The following is a 22,083-nucleotide window of genomic DNA, read 5'->3' on the forward strand; positions in this document are numbered from 1 at the left end:
AGCTAGCTTCACTAGTGTCACTTGCACTAACCTTTCTTTATCAGTCCTTCCAGAAAAATGCAGAGTTTTTTTGGGATTGTTGTGGGCAAAAACCCTTGATTATGCTGCAAGTTTTCTTAAAAATGCGATGGAATATGCGGGATATTTATGCAATTTTATTCAATGAAATTGCGGGAACTTGCAAAAATTGCGGGAACTTGCAAAAACTGCGGTTTCATCAGGGCTTCATCGCGGGGTTTGCAGCTTTTCGATGATGTTCACGTCGCGTAATTACGTCACTTCATAACGTTCCCATGGCAACAGGGGAAAATGGCTGCTCTTGTGTGAAGTAAACGCAACATTTTGCGCGGAAATCTGCAATTTTGCGTGGAAATCTGCAATTTATGCGGCGAAAGTGCGGCATATTTGAAAAAATGCGGCCCCCGCATAAATATGCGGACTTTGGCTGATTATGCATTGAATTATGTGATCGCATAATCGTGTTTTTCTGGAGGGACTGCTTTATGCTTCCTTACTTAGTGCAGATAAAAAATATATGGTGGTCCCAGCTGTGTCGGTTAGCGTTACATTGCAGAATTTACACACTGTTGTGTCTTTTCTTTTAGATGTTGTTTTGCAAATAAACTCTTTTAAAAAAATATAATAAATAAAATGTAATAAATAAAATGTAATTACCAACAATTTGGCTGACATCTCCCAGACAGCCAGAGCTTCTTCTCCTGCCACCTACATTTACTTTGGGAGTGCGTGTTAATGGGGGCAGGGAACGGTGGTTAACGGTAACACATTTCAAACTAGAAATGAGTCAAGTTATTGGTTGCATTTGAAGCAGGAAGTTTTACATCCAATCACAGTTATGATGTGAACACATGAATCAGACAATACACAGGCAATTTAGTAATATCCCTGCAGTTGTGGTCTTGACCGGTCTTGAAACCGACCAGTCTTCATCCGAGACCGAGAAAAGACCGAGTAAAAATGTGGTTGATTCCGAGACGAGGCCGAGACCTTTAAAAAGTGGTCTTGAGACCAAGACTGGTCTCCAGTACTGACGTGTTCTGTTTCTTTTATTGACTCACCTTCTCAATCAACAAAAGCTGAGCTCATCCAAAATCTGAGCAGTCACCTTATCTCAGAGCATCAAGAGCATCTTGAAAACAAATCATTGCACGATGGGGCATGGGATCAAAGGGTCCATATGGTTACACAAGAGGTGAACCACTTTCAATTTGACCCAGACACAAAGAGAGAAAGGATTCTGGGAGGCCTGGAGATAGCAAAGATTGATAGGAGAGCCAGAGAGAGGCTCAAGTCAAAGTCTTTCCAGACCTTTACCTTTCCAGATGTTTTCATTAACTGGTTAGCCTTGCCAAGTTAGTTTTGTACAATAGCTGATATTTCCATCTGTCTCTTTAATGTTGGAAAGTAAAAACATTAAAGTGAGCCTATGTAACTTTCTAGAGAAGAAACAATACCTTTTTTCTCTTACAAAGAAAAACTTCATGATCAATAAAACGCACCATTCTTTACTTGACCAGAAGCTTATATTGGCTAATGTTAGTTCAATTTATGTAGACATTGCTGTATAGCTGACATTAAAGAGTCCGTTCACTTGCTTGCTATGTTACACTATGTTTTAGCATTTACCATTATCTCAAAATTGTCACTATTACAAAAGTTATGTAGACTCACTTTAAAAGTAATGGAAGAGCAGAGGTAATTGATTAATAAACTTATCTCTGAAGGGAGAAAGGATTTGCATTGCATAGGGGGAGGGGGGGAGAGACAAGACATACACTATATGACCAAAAGTATGTGGACAAACAGGACCTGTGCACGAACCAAGTTAAATAAAGAAATAGTTTTCAGAGTTTGGTGTGGAAAAACTTTTCAGGGCTGAACAGAGCGCTGACCCTAACCCCATCCAACACCTTTGGAAAGAATTTCGTGGGCCAGGCCTTATCAGCAAACATTGGTGCCCAACCTCAATAATGCTCTTGTTGCTGAGAGCAAACCCCTGCAGCCAAGTTACCAATCTTGTCGAGAAGGGTGGAGGTTGTTACGGTTTTGGAATGAGATGTTCATATATGGGTGTAATGTTAGTGTGTCCACATGTTTTTTCCATGTAGTGTACATAATAATAAATCAAGAATACATAAAGACGTAAATCCAGGATGCCTAAAGGAGTAAGCCAAAATGTTGCTGAACCGTGGTTTGATGCAATGTCATACCACGGTGATAATGTCATACTTGAACCAGTTCTCAAGACACGTATTATATCATCTCTGGATAATCCGGATTTCACTTTCGGTGGAAGTTGCCACTTTAAGGATGGAATTGGGCCCTTTGGCACTCAGCAGTCAGCTCTGAAGCTTTCACACAGTAATGTTGCCTGTCATACGCACTTATCATCTGCCAGTGCGGTGTGCCTTAGCTCTGTATGACCCTGTGGGTCTGTGCTTTAGCTGCCCTCATGCACTGTAACAGGCATTATCTGGAGGGATGAAGACCTGGCACGGTCTGAACCCCCCACATCAACCATTCTTGTTTGTATACAAACCATAAATGAATAGGGAACATGATAAGCTTCCCATTAGCCTGCACTGAAAGGGTATTTAATTGTGCTGGGCTTTTTAAAATCCAAATACTTAAGCAGCACATGGCTTCATGTAACCAACAGCATTTATATATCAAAGGGCTGTGGAATCAGTCTAGTGTATAGCTAGTTTCTAGAGAGACTGGACTGTTCGAGCACTGCCTTTTCAATGAGAAACTTCAAAGTCACTGTCCATAACAAGAACTGTACAGAGTTCTTGCTGTCTCTGACAGACAAACTCACACTCAAAATGCACCCTGTGACAGAGGCGAAATACAGAGAATACACACTGTTCATTTAATCTTTTTGATGGTCTGCGTACTGTATATGTGTGTGGGCGGCTACGGCATCTTTCCATAACCGAATGCCCTTCAAATGCTGTCAAAACATGATGGGAAGAAAAGGAATGAAGAGGAGAAAGACGCAGAGAGAAACAATAGTGGAGAGGGTGTTAGAGAGAAGAAAGACAAAGAAACACACAAAAAGCAATGAGCGAGGGAGAACATGAGAAAAGAAGACACAAGAAAAATAGACTGTAAAAAGAGGGGTTGGGTCACTTTCCATGTCCTCAAATTTAGACGTTCCATTAAAATGTTTAGGTAGAAATTTCGATTCTTTATTGCAGTAAAGTTTACTTACTCCATCAGTGTTGTTTCAACGCACATTTAGGACCAAATGAACTAAAGGCAAACTGACCCTAACTCTTGAGAAGTGAATCAGCTCTGCAGAAAGACCCTTTGTTTGTGTACAGAAGAGGCTGGAAGCTGCACAGACAAGAACATCTGGTTTCCAGTACAAACCTGCCCCCTTATAACCCATAACCTGTCTTTACTGCAGGGAGGGATTCACAAGCAGACACAGCTCAAGACCTGTTGATTTCCCAGAATGCCCTGCTCACATTCCTGACCTCCTTCTGTCACTCTTTTTCTTGACTCACCCCTGTTGCCTACATCTATGTCACCCCCACACTTAAACCCCCCCCCCCCCCCTTACGCTTCCCCACTAGTGTCTTTGATTAAAAGCTGAACAGTTAGGTATGATTAAAGAGTGATTGACAGGAAACATTTTAACAGATGGGGAAAAAATACACAAATTCATCCTCTGATCAATCTTGGTCAAGTTGCCTTTAAGAGTGTAAGATGACTGTGACCTGACAAAACCATGAAAGCTGGCACCCTGCAGAGTGGGAATCTGGTGAGAAGGCCAGAAGGGAATGATAAGATCACTTTTCTCAACCTCTTGGCCCCCCATTTCTTAATCTGCACCCCACAGAGACCGAGGCATGGGATAGTGACAGAGATCCCATGAGCAGACACTCCTCTCTTTTCCATCAAGGTTGTGTTAACTTCAAACTGACAATAGCACTGCGTCGAAACATTACGCATCCTCATTCATTTCAATGACACCAATGCATTGGCACAGCGGGGTTCTGGTGAAATGCAGGATCATGCAGCAGAAAATGCAGGGTTGCCCGGCAAATCTTTTGGCTAATCAGTGTATGTGTGCATTCCCTGATAGAATACCTTGTAAAATAAACAACGCTATTATGTTTACTAGTACAAAAAACAAAATCACTGCCACTGCGATAACTTACTCAAACTGAACTTCCTTGATTTAACTTCTCACTTGTATCTGCAACAGCATGCCCACCTCCCAGCAGAACCTTGCTTTTTTTAACACTGCTATTTTTAGTCCGAATGCCTGTTAATTATGGCTGTGACGTGAGCCTTCCATCCTTTGCCACAGGGTAGGAAGGAGATCACAGATAACCTGAGGACCTAATCAATACACAATAGAATGAAGTAGCATTAGAGGGGACACACAACAAGCACAAAACGCCTGTTCCCCTGCATGCACAAACCATATCACACCATACATTTGGGGGGGGAGAAATAGACCAAAAGATTATTGGAGACAAGTTGGCATTCAGATAATGAAGTCGGTTCATTACTTACTGTGCACAGAGCTTTGCTGCTGACTTGAGGCTTTTGTTGTGCTGATCATGCTCTTGGGAGGGACCATCTCCATGTTTTGGCCCCTCTCAGCTGGACTCTGGCTGGGGGCCGGAGTCTCAGTCTGGGTCTCGCTCTGTGCTTTATGCTGTGGCATAGTGGCCTTTAAAGACTTCTGGCTGCTCAGGATACCGTCGCTACCTGCCCTCATTAGCTTTTCCCCCACGCTCAGAACCCGGGCTCGACCGGCCGTGCCAGGGCATTCCTTCCTGGGGGAGGGCAGCTTGGATCTGGACCCTATTGAGGGGGGCCGGGCCAGCCTGGAGGCTTTGGACATCCTGCAGGTCAGCAGATTGGTAAAGCTCCTCTGTCTTTCTCAGCCAGGGTGACTGCAGCTGTGTCCCGTGGGCAATCCAGGGATTCTAAGCTCTCAGTGAGTGTGACTCTGTGACTCTCCAGCTCCAGCGTGTTGTGACTCATGCAGGTAGGCTGAGAGGGCCAGAGGGAGGGCACTTTTGGGAAGACAAGCTGAGGGTGATGGGTGGGGGGTTACCAGTTCCTTGGAAGGTGTTCTCTTCTCCTGGCGTGGCCTCCTGGGATCATCCTCCAAAGCAAACAGCGTGTGAGTGTGTGTGTGTGTGTGTGTGTGTGTGTGTGTGTGTGTGTGTGTGTGTGTGGAGTGACAGGACTTGCTGTGCCAAATGCAAACAGAAACTAAGGTCTCCAGTGTCAGCGCATTCCAGCTTTTTAATCCCCTCACTGCTTCTCTTTCCCGTCTTTCACACTCTCTCACTCTCCACCCCTCTCTTTTTTTGTAAATTTATCACGCTCCCTCTCTCCTTCACTTGCTCTGGTTGTCAACTTCTCTCTCCTACCTCATGCCTAATAATTCTTCCCCATGTTACTGTCCTCTTGTGCTTTCTCTCTCCTCTTCTCTTTCGCTTCGGTTCACTTGCTCTTCTTTGCTGATGCTCCGCGGGTAACCATTCCAGTGCTCCGGCAGACGGAGTCCAGAGAGAGGAAGACTTAAAGACAGCAAGAAAAAAAGAAAAGAAAAAAAAAAGAGCACTGGAGAAAAAGAAAGTGCAGGCAGAGGCTTTGCGGAGGAGCCCTTCTCTTCAGGTGCAGCTGCACAAGCTGTTCCAGATGTGTATGCAGCGCTTCACGTCATCAGCCGACCGCTCAGAGCCACACTCTGTTACAATGACTGGCTTCACCTCGTCCTATTTTCCTTCTTTCTTCATCTTTTTCTCTGTCCGTCTACTCCAGACAGCCTGTACTGCTCACATGTGATGAGATGTTCAGGCTACCAGAGGCAGGAATGCACACATGCACAACCCAACACACCAAGCCCTTCACTCACTGGTTGAATTTACAGTGAATTAAAGAGCGTAAAGGAGGGAAGCGTTATAGCATGTGTGTGTTAACAAGAGACACACAGTGGAGCTGTTTATATCTACCGTGCCGAAGACATCAACTGTGACAAAAAAAAAAATACAACAGACGTTGGCTGGGAGAGAAGAAATTTCAGATACTTCTCTTCCTCTAACCCTCTATCCAGAAAAGAAAATCCACCTCTCATCCTCAAAGACACTTAGTTTCTCTGATGAAGCAAAAACATTTCTTCTCTTTTAACAAAGTGCTTGGAACAATTGTCTGACCCACAGAAATGTCCTCAGCACACAGTGATCATTGCCAGACAAGCACAATAAAGTATGAATCATTGTTGGTAGGGCAGACACAGAGAGAGCAAAAACACCTTTGAACTATTAAAGAAAGTTTTATGGCCATTAAAAAAAAGTGAGAACTAGTCTGTTTCTTGTTGTAAAAGGACATTTTGCTGACACAGACTGACTCTGGAAAGTAAATCACAATCTTATAAATTTACTAATTTATTAACTCTGTACACAGGTTACCCCAATTTGAGCTTTGAGTCTGTGACACGTCTGTAATATGCCACAGCAAATGGACATGTGATGTCCGTGCTTACTGACTAAACACCAGAAAATGGATTACAGCGAGCAAAGGATCAACCATAACCAGGCAACACGTTATAAAAGAGCATCAATCGACATGGACCGGACCACAGGCTTAGTTTTACACAGGCACAATTTCTCTCTCTGAATTGATTCTGTGCCACTCAGATATCATAAAAAGTCCCAGTTAAAAGTCCAAGTATAGAAAAGCCAGATTTAATATTTCACATTTGCCTCCCTTCACCCTCATGATTGCCTTTTAGACTACTAAGCCTTCTGAATACGAAGACAACCATCACTGATTGTATAGATATGAAATATTCATCATATTGCCACATATCTGTGTAGCTTTAGATAAAGAGCAAAGCAGATTGACCTACATACTTTCCCAATGAATAGTTCGCTGACAAAATCATGGGAACCGGTGCACATCTGACGGATTTTTGAAAGAGAGAAAAAGTAAGGAAGATGGAGACATTTCCATGAGATAAAATATTAGAAATGTGCCATATTATGTTTGTGCCTCCCCAGTTTGGCTGATTATGTTTACAGCATCGTAGTACTAAGGATTACGTCAAACCTAAAAAAAGGATGACCATGAAAAAACAGACTCCATTTCAGTGAATGACTGAATGGCAACTCTCTCATGCTATGGTTACATGGCTATTTGTGTGTACGTGTGTATCCTACATGCAGGGAGTAAATGAAAGCCCTCTGTGTGGAGTAGATGCCTCCCAGGCTTTAAGCCAGTTCTAACTGTACAGTGGGCAAACGGCGGGAACTTGGTTCAAAGGCTTTAAATAACATAGCATTTAGGGATGGATATAATTTGAGTTTCCCAATTAAGCCTGTTATTTTGTGCAATGTAATAGATCATAAAGTATGTCTACCTATCAAATAACAAACCCTGATGTCGACATACTATCCAGGCATGTCATCAATTTGCATTTCAAACTAGAAGTGGAAAACAACTGACCACAAGTATTTCAACTTGAAAAAACAAAACTTGTTAAAGATGTTAATCTGAGGAGTTGAAATTGGCACTGACAATAAAGACCGAATGACAAAAATGCCCACAGCTGTCTAAGCAGATAGCCCTGGCTGGCACCATGCTTCCAAGTGCCAAGGAGCAGTTTGGGATGGGCGGTTATGGAAATACGATGTTGCAGAAAATCCCACAAGCTCTGCTATAGCTGCTTATGGCCCATAAGTTAGTGTGTAGAGGAGGGGCTGTTGGACGTATTTAAAAAGGGTGGTGGGCTCAGCAAGAGTTGTCTGAGTGCCTCTGTGGTATTTCTCTCATTAACAGACTTTTCTGTCTGATGGTTATTATTAACTTGGGCTCGCTGTATGTGCCGCATATGCAGAATCTACCTAGAGTTTTCCAACAAATATATTTTGATGTACACAAGAACGCCTGCAGTCACTGGAGAAATGTGATGTAGTTTAGAGCAGCTAGCCAATATTTTATATTAACAGTAAGCCACATAACAACATGTCGCAGTATGAGTTGTAAACACAACACTGACATAAAGTGAACTTTGCAAACACTTGTTATCCAGCATCCAGTTATACAGAGCAACATTAGCATGCATTTGGAGGGATGTTTCTGGCCATGAATATTCATAGTCCAATATTAATTTGCCTTTTAGCTCTGATTTGATCTTCAAGGCTCCACTATGTTCACCAGCTAGCCACTTACTTTGTCTGTGTGCTGTTTAGTGATGGACAGTTGGCGTACAGTGGGTTAATCAAAGATTTTTCACTGGAAACATCTGCCTGCTGCAGCTGGAAGTGACACAGACAAGAGTGCTGAAAGTGAACCAAAACAGTAAACTTGTGGACCATAAGACCTTAGTGGTAATTATCTGTGTATTCATCACTATGAGCAACCCCTTTCACATTCACATAATTATCTGATCCATTGTTAAAATAAAATAAAAAATTATTATAGCAGCTTTAACTACCCAGTGATTGGCTCTTGATGCAGCAGAATAAACACAAAGGCCAGTTCACACAGGGCTGGTGGTGGACTACAAGGTTAGGGGATTTGGGAAGCAATTGGGGGGATGGGTGAGCTGTGTACCTCTCTGCTGAGGATTAAGGTTGAATATGTTGTCTAAGCCCTCAGGGGTTGCTTGTTTCTTTTCCTACATTCCATCTCAGAGCTCCCTCCCAACCATATCATGAGTCATTACTGACTGTAACATTCACTCAATATCAGCCACTGAATCAGTTACTGAAGGCACACGAGCTTTACAGAAATGCACACATGCACAACAGTAGCATTGACCGTGCGGGGACCAGTACTGCAGCAGGTTGGGTTGCCTACCATGTGCAGAAGAAACAGGTTTAAGCCCAAGTTGCAACACTTTCCTGTCATTTTCCATTATGCATTACACGTCAGGACAGAAATACTATAAATAATCTTTTACTCTACAACTAGCAACTAGATGTTGCTGATTTTACCTAAATAAGCATATCACTGAGAGGAAAACTTGCATCGAGGCTACAGTAAAACTTGAATGTTCCTCGGAATAACAATTTTTTTTACCCTAGCAAACAATCAATATTTCAACAGAGACTTTTTAGTAGTTCAAAGACTCAAAATGAAATGAACACCTGAATCTGAATCTCTATCTGGAACACATACTGTACAGCATCTTAAATTGGTCAACAACATCAACAATGAGGAACTGTGCTTCTTCTTTCCAATATGAATCCCTTTACTCTCCTCTGTTGTTCTAGCGGTCGACTGCTTCCGACTCCCGAAAAGTGATTGAAAAGCAGAAAAGGAGTCTAAAAGACGATGAGACTCGTTGACAGTTGGGACCAACTGGTCTTAACACTCAGCTGCTCCCTGGAGAAAGCCACCCAACATGCCACATTATTTGCTGCATTAAGTCACAGTAAATGCAGCACTGATCATGGCGGAGGGGCTGCCACTCAGACAACAGGTCAGATGAGATGGCGGCCCAGTCAGGAGAAGTGCTGTCTCTGCCATTATCATCAACTGTCGCTTAAACAAACAAGATTGATCGAGGTGAGTCTACAGTATTGTCACCTGCGCTCTAATTAAACAGAACAGTGAGGCTTGAAGTTTCAAAGTTTGCACCTTTCCATTTGAAGCTCATTTTGAGTATTATACTAACATTTAAAGAATACATTTTTTAGATTCAAACATTCACTACAGACAAATAATAACTAAGTGTTCAAGTTAGATTTCCTACATTTATTCATTTTAATTTGCTATGGAAATCAGCTTCCAAAGCCTAAGTCCAAGAGTTGGGAATGTACTGCCAAAGAGCATTACAGTGACAAACTATGTTGTTGAAAATTCAAATTCAGAAGCATTCAGTGAGCGCATGTCTCTGCCAGAGCTGCAATATCATCTGAATTTGTTATTCTAACAATAGAGAATGTTTAGAAATGTTTAGTCTTTATCTGGTGATAGATAATATTAGGATGCATTTTGTTTTATTGAAGTAAGTTGCACATGACAGGAGAGCAAATCTCACAATGTTAACAAATACTTTTAGAAGAATTACACCACACCAAATCCTGATTACTTGTTTCGTGAGATATTATGCTGACAAAAAGAGGAACATGACAGAAAACTTAAACTCCTTGGCAGAGGCAAAAAGCAAAGATAGTTCAACTGACTCACACATCAATATTGAGAGATTGCAAGACTGTGCTTTAGGGCAACTGCAAATTGTGACGATTATTGATCTCAAGCAAGTTTGTCTGGAAGTCAAACATTTTTTTAGGTGAAATGAAAAGGAACAAATGGCTGCCTATAGGGTAGGACATCAATCTAAACACATGTGGTGAGGTTGAGAAAATAATTTATTGAGATACAGCCTAAAACATCATACATTTGTAGTTAACAGGCTAACACTTGCCTAAACACACAGGTTATTGACACTAGATACAGCATCTTCTTAAAGTGATCATGTGGATGAAAATGTATCTGAAAAAGCAAACTGCTTTTGGGACCAATGTCATGTCATCTTATTTTGGTGAGCTCCTGTCCCTGGAAATAAGTAGAACCCCTTCTTAACATGAACCCATAAGAGGATTACAGATGCTGAAATAGAAAAAGGTTTACCTCAAATGTTCTCACAATTCACATGATGCGAGGCAACAAACAGCACAAATTGTAATGATCAAAAGGGTCAGTATTGAGTTGTTTTACAGCTTTCAGTGAGAAGGAGTTGTGCATGAAGTCCCACAGTCCATGTCATCATGAATTTCTCCTCCTTACGTCCTGTCTCTGGGTCCCCCCTGTGGCCTTATGAATCACTCCTGCTCTTTACCCTCGATGGGACGTGTGAGCATGCATGCAAAACCCAAAACACACAGTTTGGAAACGTCAATCTCTAAACTTATATTTTCATCCAGTTACCCCAGAGGCAGTGGCTACGCATTAGGCTCACAGCCCTCGTCCTATCCTTTATGCTTCAGCATTTTAGGAGAGTTTAGTTTCTTATCTGGACAGCCTGTCATTGTAGGGAAACTGAATGCTTCTTCCTGAAGTGTATAAAGAGGATAAGAGGAGAGACAAACCACCGCTCTATTCACACTGATGTAAATAAGAAGCTTCTCCATTCTCTTTATGGCTCATTGATTTTTAGTTTGATGGCTGGCTGCAGACAGAAACAGAGAAAACAGGGAGGGAGAGATGGGAAAAAAGACGGAAATGAGTAGTTACCGAATTCTGAAACTGCAGCATTTTTCTGGGAACAAAATCAGTGCCACATTTAATGGCACTTATTAGAATAAATATAGGAATATATATGTACTTTCCCCCACACACACATACATACAAACACAAGCTGCACAGTGTGTCATAATGTAATCAGAGCCCCTATGAAACAGTACTATGAGATAATTATATTGTTTTTTATGGTTTTTGTATGGTAATGTATGGATTTGTGTTGTAATACGGTATACTCTTTTTTTCCCCCAAGTTAAGTAACCAAAACAGTGAAAGTCTGAACAAAAAAAGGTTGAAACCTTCCTGTCAGATGTGGTGGAAAACACAATGAACTTATTCACATGCTGGGTGAACAATATTCTAGTATTACAGCCAAGGCATTAAGGAGGTGACGTTTCCAGAGTAATGTTTGGGCTGTTTTGGATTCAGCAGTCAAGAGAAAAGGCTGCCTTTGGCACAAATACATAGCCAAAACATTTATGACCTAAATATTTGCATCAGCTCAAGAAACAGAAAAAGGTTAATATATTAAAATAAATGCTAAAGTCTTGCCATGCATGAGAAGAAAGGGAATATCTCCGAGATGACATATCTAAAATTCTGTAATTCTATCTCCCACCTGTTCATCTTCAGAAGAGCTCAATTTGACGTGAATACAAAAACACATGGGAGCATGTATTCATGCCACACCGCAAGGACCTGTTAGATCTTGTTGTTGGCATCATGTAAACAACTTGAAAAGCTAAAGCAGTCTTTTAGTGACTCATATATTATAGATGAGGAACGATTGTGTTTTCTGTGCTGGAACAGCTGCAACCTTGGCTTCCTCCTACTTTTGGCTCTTTAAAAAAGGGTAAAAGTAGATGTTTAAAAAAAACATCATTGCCACTTTCTTTTCTTAATTGTTTTTTTTTTTGTTTATTTAAAACCATTATTCTATTAGTAATCAGCATGGACATCCAAGATCAGGATGAAAAAAGTGTTATCCCCCAACAAATTAAGATTCTTCTATAATCAACATATTTCTCTTTAATGTGAGAAGCATTCCATCCTGTCTGAAACATGCTGCTCAAGAATCTGCTCACTGAAGGATATGAAACTTAATGTGGTCAAGCATGAATTCCTCCGCAGTTAATCTGGCAGTTTTTCAACCTGAAGTAAGTAATGTTTTTTATACTGATGACACCCTTTCCGCCATAGAAGCTGTAGTGACCAAATTTATTTCATTTTTGACCTTTAACATGTGAAAATGTCATTTGTGTAAGCGCACTCAGGGGATTGTGAATAATCTGTGTGTGTGTGTGTGTGTGTGTGTGTGTGTGTTTGTGTGTGTGTGCGCCTATATGTGCATGTCTGCCTGTATGCACGCTTGCCAACAAAGTAGATTTTCATTGGATGTTTTCATGGCTCGAGTCTCTAAATCAAGCTGACAGCTTTCAAATGACATATTATTGCCCCCATAACTTTGCATACTTTCATCGGTGAATATCCTTACTCTTAACATCACAAATGCATTTCATAGGTTGTAAATCAGACTGAGTTGAGCCATGTGGAACACATGGTGGGAATTGTACAGTGGCAAAAATATATCACTCATAACTTAACGCCCTGCTGTGCCCTGCAATGCCCTGCTACGTCCTGCAACGTCTTGCCACATGCTGCTACGCCCTGCTATGTTCTGCTGTGCCCTGCTATGCCCTGTAGCGCCCTGCAGTGCCCTGCAACACCATGAACTACTATTTCTAGTCATTATCTTTATTGTGGCTATCATTGCCACTGTTCATCGCACCCCCAACCGGCACCGTTGTATAATACCCAATGTATTTTGTGTATTAAAACCAGTAATTCATTTCAAAACTCACTTTAATCTCTAAATCTTTATAAACTATGTCTGCACAGGCGAGATAGATTAGGCCAGCCAGCCATGCAACGATCTACAGATCTTCATTAATGCGGGTCCTGATTGGTACTCAGAGATAGGTGACATTACCTTTTATCAACTGAGTTACACCCACTTCAAACCAGTGAAAAGCAGAACCAAAAAAATAAAAGAAATATCTCAATTGAAACAACAAAGCTACAAAGCTCTGTGTGTGCAGTTCCAAAAGTCTAAGTAGCGAATGGATAACAGCTCCAAGTGAACTGCAGTGACAGCAAATATCAGCATCCATGTCACAGCACAACAGGAAGTCCTCCAACTGTACACATAAATGCAAGTAGGCAGACACACATACACACATGAACGGCCACTCAAACACACAAGGCTTCAGTCAGCAGCAGAGATCTGCTGATCCAACAGCACGGACCAGGGCCTGGACAGAGATAAGCATCTGACGCAAAAGGACACAGTGATGAAGACACAAAGAAGGGCACATGAGGGCACTAAATATGAAGCTTGAAATAGGTCTGGTGTAAAAATAAATCAGTACTAAAAGACTGTTAATGATAAAGATAAGTTGCAAGACTAGATGAATGACAGACAGGGGTAGAGGAGCTAGTCCGCAAGATATGAAGCTGTGCATTATGGGTCGGGCCTCAAGACAAAGATACAGATTCATTAGCTCCACTTCTCCTCATTATGCTATGGCCCAAATGCTACTACACGAATAATGAGCTCCACTCTTCATGGCTTTCCTCTATGGCAATAATACAAATTAACAGTCCTGTTCCTCAGCTAGAAATAGCATTGACTTGAGGCTATTTGTAATACATTGAACAATAAATAGCTGCAGGCAATTGTTGACAACCCAGCCTATGGGAAACAGAGAGTTATGTCTAATTTTACTGTAGGATGAGTGTATTCTCATGCCACAACATCTGCCGTGTATCTACTCAATCTCAGGCCCACTTTGGGAAAACAATAGGGTTTCTGTAAGTGTCGTTTAGAAGTGGAAGTTTCCACAACTTCTTACTGACAAAAGTAAAAGGTATCGCTTGACAAGAGTCAATCACATCCACCAACAGTCAATGACACAGTGGGTCTTTGTTTCCCAGAGTTAATTCGTCAAATATGTCTTTTCAACAGGAAAGGCAACCTAACTAGAGCACTGGCACACATGTTTTTGATTGGCCTTCAATTTCAACTTAGGTCAGGGGTTCATCTGGTCCACTACTTGTCTGACATCTGCCCTGACCCTTTGCCATGTCACAGGTTTGTGTACACACTGTTCAGTGTTTTTGTACAGTCAAGACGGAGCTGGACTAGCCTGGCTCCGCCCTCCTATGTACTTCCGCTCAATTTTCATTTGCCTTCAGTACCCTGTCTGGGTTAGCGGTATATTCTTGGGTTTTCTCCAGCCAAATATTGGGGGTCCAATCAGCAAACAGAGGGAGTGGCTGAGAACGATGACGTTGAGGTTGTGCGCTAGATGCGAGCAAAGCCATTCGGTCCGTTGTGGCAACGCTGCCGAATATCCAGAAGTTAAGGAAAAACAATATTTGCTGTGTTGTGTTGGTGGCCATGATGTTGTGGCCCTCCTCCCCACGGGGTTCGGGAAAAGTTTGATTTTCCAGCTCGCTCCGTTTGTGGTGAAGGAGTTGGCTAAGGCTAACGCTAGCGATGCTAATGCTAAATATAAGCCGATAGTTGTCGGTCTCCCCTCTTGTTGCACATGCGCATGACATACGTCACGATCAAACGTCAGCGATTGGTTATGGCAGATCCAGAGTGGCTCAGGGCAGATCCAATAGTTTTTAACTTCAACAAAGTACCCGCTTTCAAGGAAGTTAACAATTGTCAATGGAGAGTGGCCAGACTCTCTGTACAAATGAAATGTACGAGAGTCTGGTAGGACAAGGCTAGAGCTGGACCCCCTTTGGTGCGTTTCCTGTCCTTTGTCGTGCTCTCCGTCTCCCTAAGCACACCTCCCACTTACCCAAGGTGCCGATGAAAAGACTTCAGAGGCCCGATCAGGGCTGAGGCATCCTTAATGAACTGATGAACTTACTCCCAGACGCAGAGACGCTCTGGGTGCCGGAGAGACTGATTAAAGAAAGAAGGGGAGGGAGAGGAAGAAGAGTGTGGGGGTAGGGAAAAATGAATAGAAGGAAAGAGAAGAAGAGGGGGAGAAATCCTCCTCTCTCAAGGTAGAACTGGTCCTTCAATCTTGACTGCCCCTCTGCTCCAATTGGAAGAGGGAGGCGGGAGGGCTTTGGCCAAAAACCCTGGAGTCTGATCCTCATTAAGAAGCACAACGAACATCAAAGACCAACCCCAAACCTCTATCAGTCAGGAGCACCCACAATCCCCATGATATTAAAACTCCCAGGTGCCATTCAGTGTCAAGTTCTAAGCCAGGCGCAGGGGCTCGGGTGACTCAAGGTTGGGGGACTTTAAGGTCCCAAAGGTCAATGGAAAGTTTGAGCTAACTTCTCCTCACCTCTGTGATTGGCTGCTGCTGAATAAGCTTTCTGCTGGAAGGAGATAATGATAACTAGCAGCTGTTGCTAGATAATGATAACTAGCAGCTGTGAGACACTGTAACTGTTTAAAGTAAAAAAAGAAAAGTCTCCCACCTGACAAGTTTAAAGAGTTTATTCAATATTTGTTGTAATGTACAATTACTTAAAACATAACTTAAATAGAAAAAAACTGTTTCATAAGACATTAACTCCGATCAACAACTTTGTAATCTTATTTGCAAGGGTCACTGGTCAGCTTTACTTTCCAGTCACATTTATTCTATAACTTTGAAGTTGTATCGAGGTCAGGTCTTCATATGCCACATAATCCTTTCAGCTTTTCCAGTTAAGTTAAGAGCCACTCTCATACAGTGCTAGCACTAAAATGAAGGTAGAACATCTAAGGGTACTCTCAGTGACCGTTAAAATAAGCAGCGTGTGCATAGGGGCTGAAGTGCATAGTAATCTTCATTATGGTTATGTATTTACATTTTTATAAGAGAAAAGACATGAGGCTAATTTCTCAAGAGAGGAGGCCCCCAGACAGTTAATCCCAAAACAATGCATGCTGGTATATGGTAATACACAATGTTTTGCAAATGCAATGTTTAAACTACAATAACTAATTCTAACTAATGGTGGTTAGTTCTAAAAGACGCCTGGAAATAGTAACTACAGCTTTTAAGTTTACTCTTGATATCGATAACCTAAATTAAGTTTTAGCAGCATTCACTGATTTTTTTTAGTCACTTGTGGGCAGCATAACAAGCTGTAAACACAACACTGACATATACAGAGATTCTCTATAACTAAAGATAGCCCATTGCACATATGAAAAGGTACAAACTTACTGTTTTCTAAGTGGGCACGACCTTGATTGTGAGTGTGATGAACTTCACGTGGATGGATGAAAAGTTATATTTGCATGATGTATTTATATTTTCTTTTGCTAACATTAGATGTTTCCAGAGCTAAAATCCATATTAAGCATAACAAAAATAAGTTGTGGCATTTGTGAACATTAGTTGACATTAGCTTATCTGTGTTGCCAAACAAAGCTGCCAAACTGATTTTTCCATCTGAAAAATGCCATTTTAGTGTCAGAATGTTCGGGAGGTATGTGGCTTGTGAATACCTGGGTCCAATATTTACTTTGGTGATTATAGGTGAAAGAATCTGTCATAATCTGTGTTCACGTTCACTTCTCCTATTGGAATAAATACACTCAGGACCTTCTGCTAGTCTCCTAAAGAGGCATGGCAGTCGTGAAACCCATGTGACACAGATACAGGAAATTACTGTTGGGGCGTCACAGTTCTAAACCATTTCTGACATATATCACATTATGAAGTCCTTGTGGCAAACAGTTACTTGTTTATACATCTAGCAGGTCAGCCTGTTCTCATGAACCATTCGTTCAAAAAGCTACGAAACATTAAGCACTGTAATTCGTAAGCATTCCATGTCTTTTTCACTACATTGACGGCCGCTATATAAGAACACAGCTGGCTGCATAGGGAGGTGGTTGGGCTGGATGGGTGGGCGTTAACATACAGGACTTTCAAACCAGAGAGCAGAGTTCGCTTTCCGGGCAAAACTAAAGCCTTTCACCCAGGAAATGCGTGTTCTTTAGGAGTGTTTTGATCCAAACCACGACCTTTTTCCTTATTTTTAAATAGTCGTTTTGGTGCCTAATCTTAACTTTCATCACGGCAAAACACTCATATTTTGTGGACTAAATTTAACCATAATGTCCACCGAAACGACCGCAGCTCACGGTGCTTCGTACCCGGCTCAAAGTCACCTATTTTCGGGTAACTGAACCACCAACTACCGCTGATACAACGGAGGTCTGTAGCCCGGGTCACAAAGTTTTGTAGCGGCTTAAACAACTAGCAACTGCCGCTCTGCGTCATGGAGCTCATAGCCAGCCGGTATCACTGACCAGCCAGCGTCACATGACCAGCCGGCGGTCTCCTAATTTTGTAGGATATCAAACGTTTTGGTGTGCGTACATTTTCGTACAATATCATACAGACCCGTTCATGAGAATGCGTTGAGCAGGTTGATGAGAGCAGTGAACTGTTAAAATTGTGGGCTGTAAAACCAAAACTGCCAAACCAAAAAGCTGAAAGATGCTAAAAAGGGCCTTGTCTTCCATAGTCAGGTGATATTTCTCTGGGTTTGTCACTATAAGTGATGATCTTTACTTTACACAACGTTTGATTTTATTTTTAACATGACAATATTGATTAGTGCAGCTTTACGTTAAAGATAAAAGATCAGTTGATATCACTGAGAAAAAGCAGTAATTTCTTTTACAGTACAGGATGATTCCATAATGTTTTCCCAATCTAACAGTATGTGAAAAAAATTATTTACGGATTATATGTTGTCCTTGTGAGAAAACCACAGAATAACCAACAAGTGAAAAAAAACAACCTGCAATACAGAAAGAATCAAGGAAATCCCATCTCATTTTTCTGGAGTAACAGTACCAAAGTCCTTTGCTCACCCTGGAGCTAATGAGCTGAGACTGTCAACTCTCTGTACAAATGGACTCTTAACCTTTTCTCAAGAGAGGTATCTAAGAAGCTATGAGAAGTGCACACTGTTTGGCTATACAGTACATCTTACGGAGAATATAAATACTGAGTATACATTCCACCCTGGTGGTCCAAAATGAACAGCTGGGCAGACTCCGGTCACAACTGCACAGAATGACTGAAGGGGCTGTTTCTATCATAAACGCAGCAGGCATCAAACATGCGCCGATAGCTCCTCTTTCATCTGGCTGTGCTGGGACATGAACCCAAAAAGAATGCTTGAGACACTCAAAAGCATGGTTAGCAAAGTGCAAAAACAACTTCAGATCCATGCATGGTCTCATACGTACACACAGATGAACATCTTGCATCCATCTATGAATTAGTTTACAAGCAGTTATGCTGTGGTTAGAAGTGACAGTTTAAACAGAGGACAACATGATTCATCCTACTTAAACATAAAAAAATATCATCTAGCCATTGTTTTATTAATTGTGCTCAAACATTATTCACAACATAAGCACTATGAATTTAAACAGAAGACTACAAAAAGCAGACAAAAACCCACACAGCATAGCATCTAGACTAGAGGATGGGAGCACCAAAGTCTTCTTTAGGCAGACTAACAGAGCGACTGAACGAGAGAAGCAGAAAGTAAAGGACCTTGCTGACTTTGCCTGGCTCGGCCATTAAATCTCTTACACAACTGCTGGCCTTTGCAGTGGCTCCTGACAGCAAAGTCTGCACCATCGCGATGTTCAGCTTCACAGACATAACAGAGAGTCGGCACATCATATTTGATTGTTAAATATCACTGAGTCTCACCTCCTCTACTGCAGCAGCTGTAAGAGCTTTGATAAGCTAAAGTGAAAGGTACGTTAACCTGTGAAAGGCCAGGGAAGTGGCCTAGATGTGACAAAAGTTAGTTGAGCGTAATCAATCTTTCTAGTGGTTATAGTGGTCAAAATATATTTTTAATTTCTAAATGGTAACATTTCTGAAAAAAAAAGAAAGCTGATTTTTGTAAGTCCCCCTGTCATTCCTCAAATCAAGGAGATTGATAGAGAATGGCTTGATTTAAATGTGGTATGTGGCTCAACATAAAAAAAGGCTCTTTAATTAAAAAAATCCTTTGTCTTCAGATTACAGTTTGGATCAAAGGATCAACAGCCATTTGCTGATGCCAGCACCACCCTTATTGGCATGCTGCTATTTCATAGACCTTCCATGGAGTGAAGTGGATTAGCCCAACTTGACCTGAAAATTCACAGAGTGCCAAAGAATTTACTGCACACAGCAATGCAGATTATTATTTCCTCATTTCCACATAAAGAATGTTGCTGATAAAGTTTTTTATAAGGCGCTTTGCTGACAAAGCAATAGGTCGCCACTCACTTTTCTTACTTATCATCAAAAATAGAAGTTGCGACCAGTTGGAAGGGATACTTGCTGTGTGACTGCAGCTGAAGGTGGAAGAAAACGTAGCTGATAAAAACGTGCTGTGGGGAAATCTCAGAATTTCTCAGCACTTTCTAGATGTATGCTTTCCTCCCACAGCCCCCTTGCTGTGACCGCACCCAATCAGCAGCGACCCATTCCATTTAAAAACACCCACTTGTATCCCCGCACTAAACCTCCCATTTATCACATTGACAGGAGTGGCTTGCGGTTATTGACTGGGAGTGGATTCTTTTCCCATCCACAAGCTCACTTATCAAATTAGATACTGAATCAAAAAAGTTTGGAATGTTAAATGAGTGGTGTCAGATGACTTGTTTTTAGCTAAGTGTGCATAAATTATTTGAAATCAGGAGGGGCTTATCAAATACAGTACAGTACGTTACTGGGAAAATGTGTCCGGGCATGTGGTTCCTCTTATACCTCTTTCAGTTATGTTGAAATAATTGTCTTAGGTGTCTTTGTTTGTACAGATCATGTGTAAATATATAATAAAAAATATTACTGGATGGTAAAAGGACACACATATACAGGCAGATGTTGCAGTGGTTGTACGCATTTCTTACAACGTAAAAGGAATAGTTTGACATTTTGGGAAAGACGCTTGCACGCTTTCTTGCCAAGAGTCTTGTCGTCAACGTTAGGTTTACACTCCAGGATGTCTCTATGCCCGGCCAAGAAATAGTCCCACACAGAACTCTGTGTAAGACCACAAATAACCTTACCCTTTTTTGTATAGATTAAACAGACTAGATACAACTTAAGTTAATTAGTAAGCTTTAGAGCTGCTGCTGGGCAGATATCGTTACCCTTGGACAAAACCAGACGAGCTGTTTTCAGTTGTATTTATGCAAAGCTAGGCGGCTGCTGGCTATAGCCTTATATTTACCGTGCATATAAGAGTGGTATCGATCTTCTCATCTCATCAAATGAGGTTAAAAATGCTCTGTCCTTCACGATGATAACAATGAGAACTGCAGACACAGAAGTTTGTGTGTGTGTGTGTGTGTGTGGGTGTGTGTGTGTGTGTGTGTGTGTGTGTGTCTAGGCCGACCTCTGTGGCAGTGACCCAGATCTTATGATTGATTTGTAAAGTCATTAAAATCTCAACTGGCGAATAAAAGACTCAATGTCGTCAGCATGGAGTTTGAAGATAAGCCTAATTATCAGGTGCCCACACACACATACAGTGTATATATACACACGGACACAAACTTAATATTAAGCATCAGTGCACAACCTTACCCACATAAACACTGCCTCATTTTCCCCCACATACCTTTTTGATATTTTCCTTTGAACATGACCTCACTGCAACATCAAAGGAGAGGCTATTTGACTTCTCACTCATCTGCGTCCAAGTCAATTTTTGTTCCTGTTGCTGCTTTAAAAAAAACAAACGATGTAATCGGGGCTGGCATCATGCATCATTAGTGCTTGAGGAGAGCAGAGAATGTTATTACACCCTGTATCCCAACGGCACAGAAATACAGCCAGACTGTCTCTGATCACCAATAAAGAAGTGCAGATATTTCAAGACCACTGCTCAGGGTGGGTGAATGACAACTGTGCGGAGAGCTATGTCATCCTTTGGGAGTCATCATTTTTACAGTGTACATTCCCATATGTGTCTTATCAGGCTGTAGATCCTTCCAGACTTAAGATGACTATAAACCAGATAGAAGTGTTTGTTTACTCCTTAGCTGATTCCACAGGCGAGAAAAGAGCATCGGTGGGGAAAAACAATGTTGTGGTGTCTACGGGCGCTGTGAGTAAGTTTAAGCTCAGCTGCAGCAGCCAATAAGACGCTTTAAGTGCCTGGTGCTGAGAGGCCTGTGTGTCACTTGTTGCTGCCGAACAGGTGAAATTCATTATATCCCTATTCTTTACATAACAGGTGGTGAAGTTTTTCACTGACGTCATGCACTGCTTTAGTTCGACTGCAACTATAGATACTTCATCAGGTCCTCCTCAGCAAGGAACTCATGGAGGGAGAATCAATTAGAAAAAAAACTGAAAAAAAAAAAAAAAAAAGGAAAACATCTGATTTCTCTCTACAGAGCACGGACATCCCGCTGCTGAAGAGACCAGAGAAGTCAGAAGAGGGTGGATATTTCATTGGGCAAAGTTTCATGATGTTCAATGGTGTTTTAAGCCCCCAACGTCGACTTCAAGGCAGCGCTGCGACCGTCGACTTCAAGGCACCTAACCCTAACCCTAACCATTGCCTAATTCTAGTGCCTTCCAGACAGCGCTGCCTGGAAGACAAGGTTGGGGGCTTGAAACACCAAACACCTATGACGCACAGCCATTTAGTGAGACAGAGACGATGACTCAACCAGAAGTAATTCTAGCCACAAGATACCATCTACCCTGCAGTATATTACACTCTAATTGTACATCTGTACATTTTTGAGGTCTTTTCAAAATATCA

The 22,083-nt window shown here is 41.6% G+C and overlaps 1 protein-coding gene across 1 annotated transcript in view; it reads right to left on the bottom strand.

Annotated features, from left to right (window-relative positions):
- LOC144537504 (sickle tail protein homolog) overlaps positions 1 to 5,821 on the bottom strand; it is a 61,082-nt gene extending 55,261 nt beyond the window's left edge. Inside the window, exon 1 of the mRNA XM_078281262.1 lies at positions 4,552 to 5,821. Coding sequence (XP_078137388.1) covers positions 4,552 to 4,885 — 334 coding nt within the window. The 5' untranslated portion in view covers positions 4,886 to 5,821. The remainder of the gene's footprint in view (positions 1 to 4,551) is intronic.
- Positions 5,822 to 22,083: the final 16,262 nt, after the last annotated feature.

This window comes from Sander vitreus, chromosome 22 (assembly GCF_031162955.1).
Source record: "Sander vitreus isolate 19-12246 chromosome 22, sanVit1, whole genome shotgun sequence".
NCBI lineage: Eukaryota > Metazoa > Chordata > Actinopteri > Perciformes > Percidae > Sander > Sander vitreus.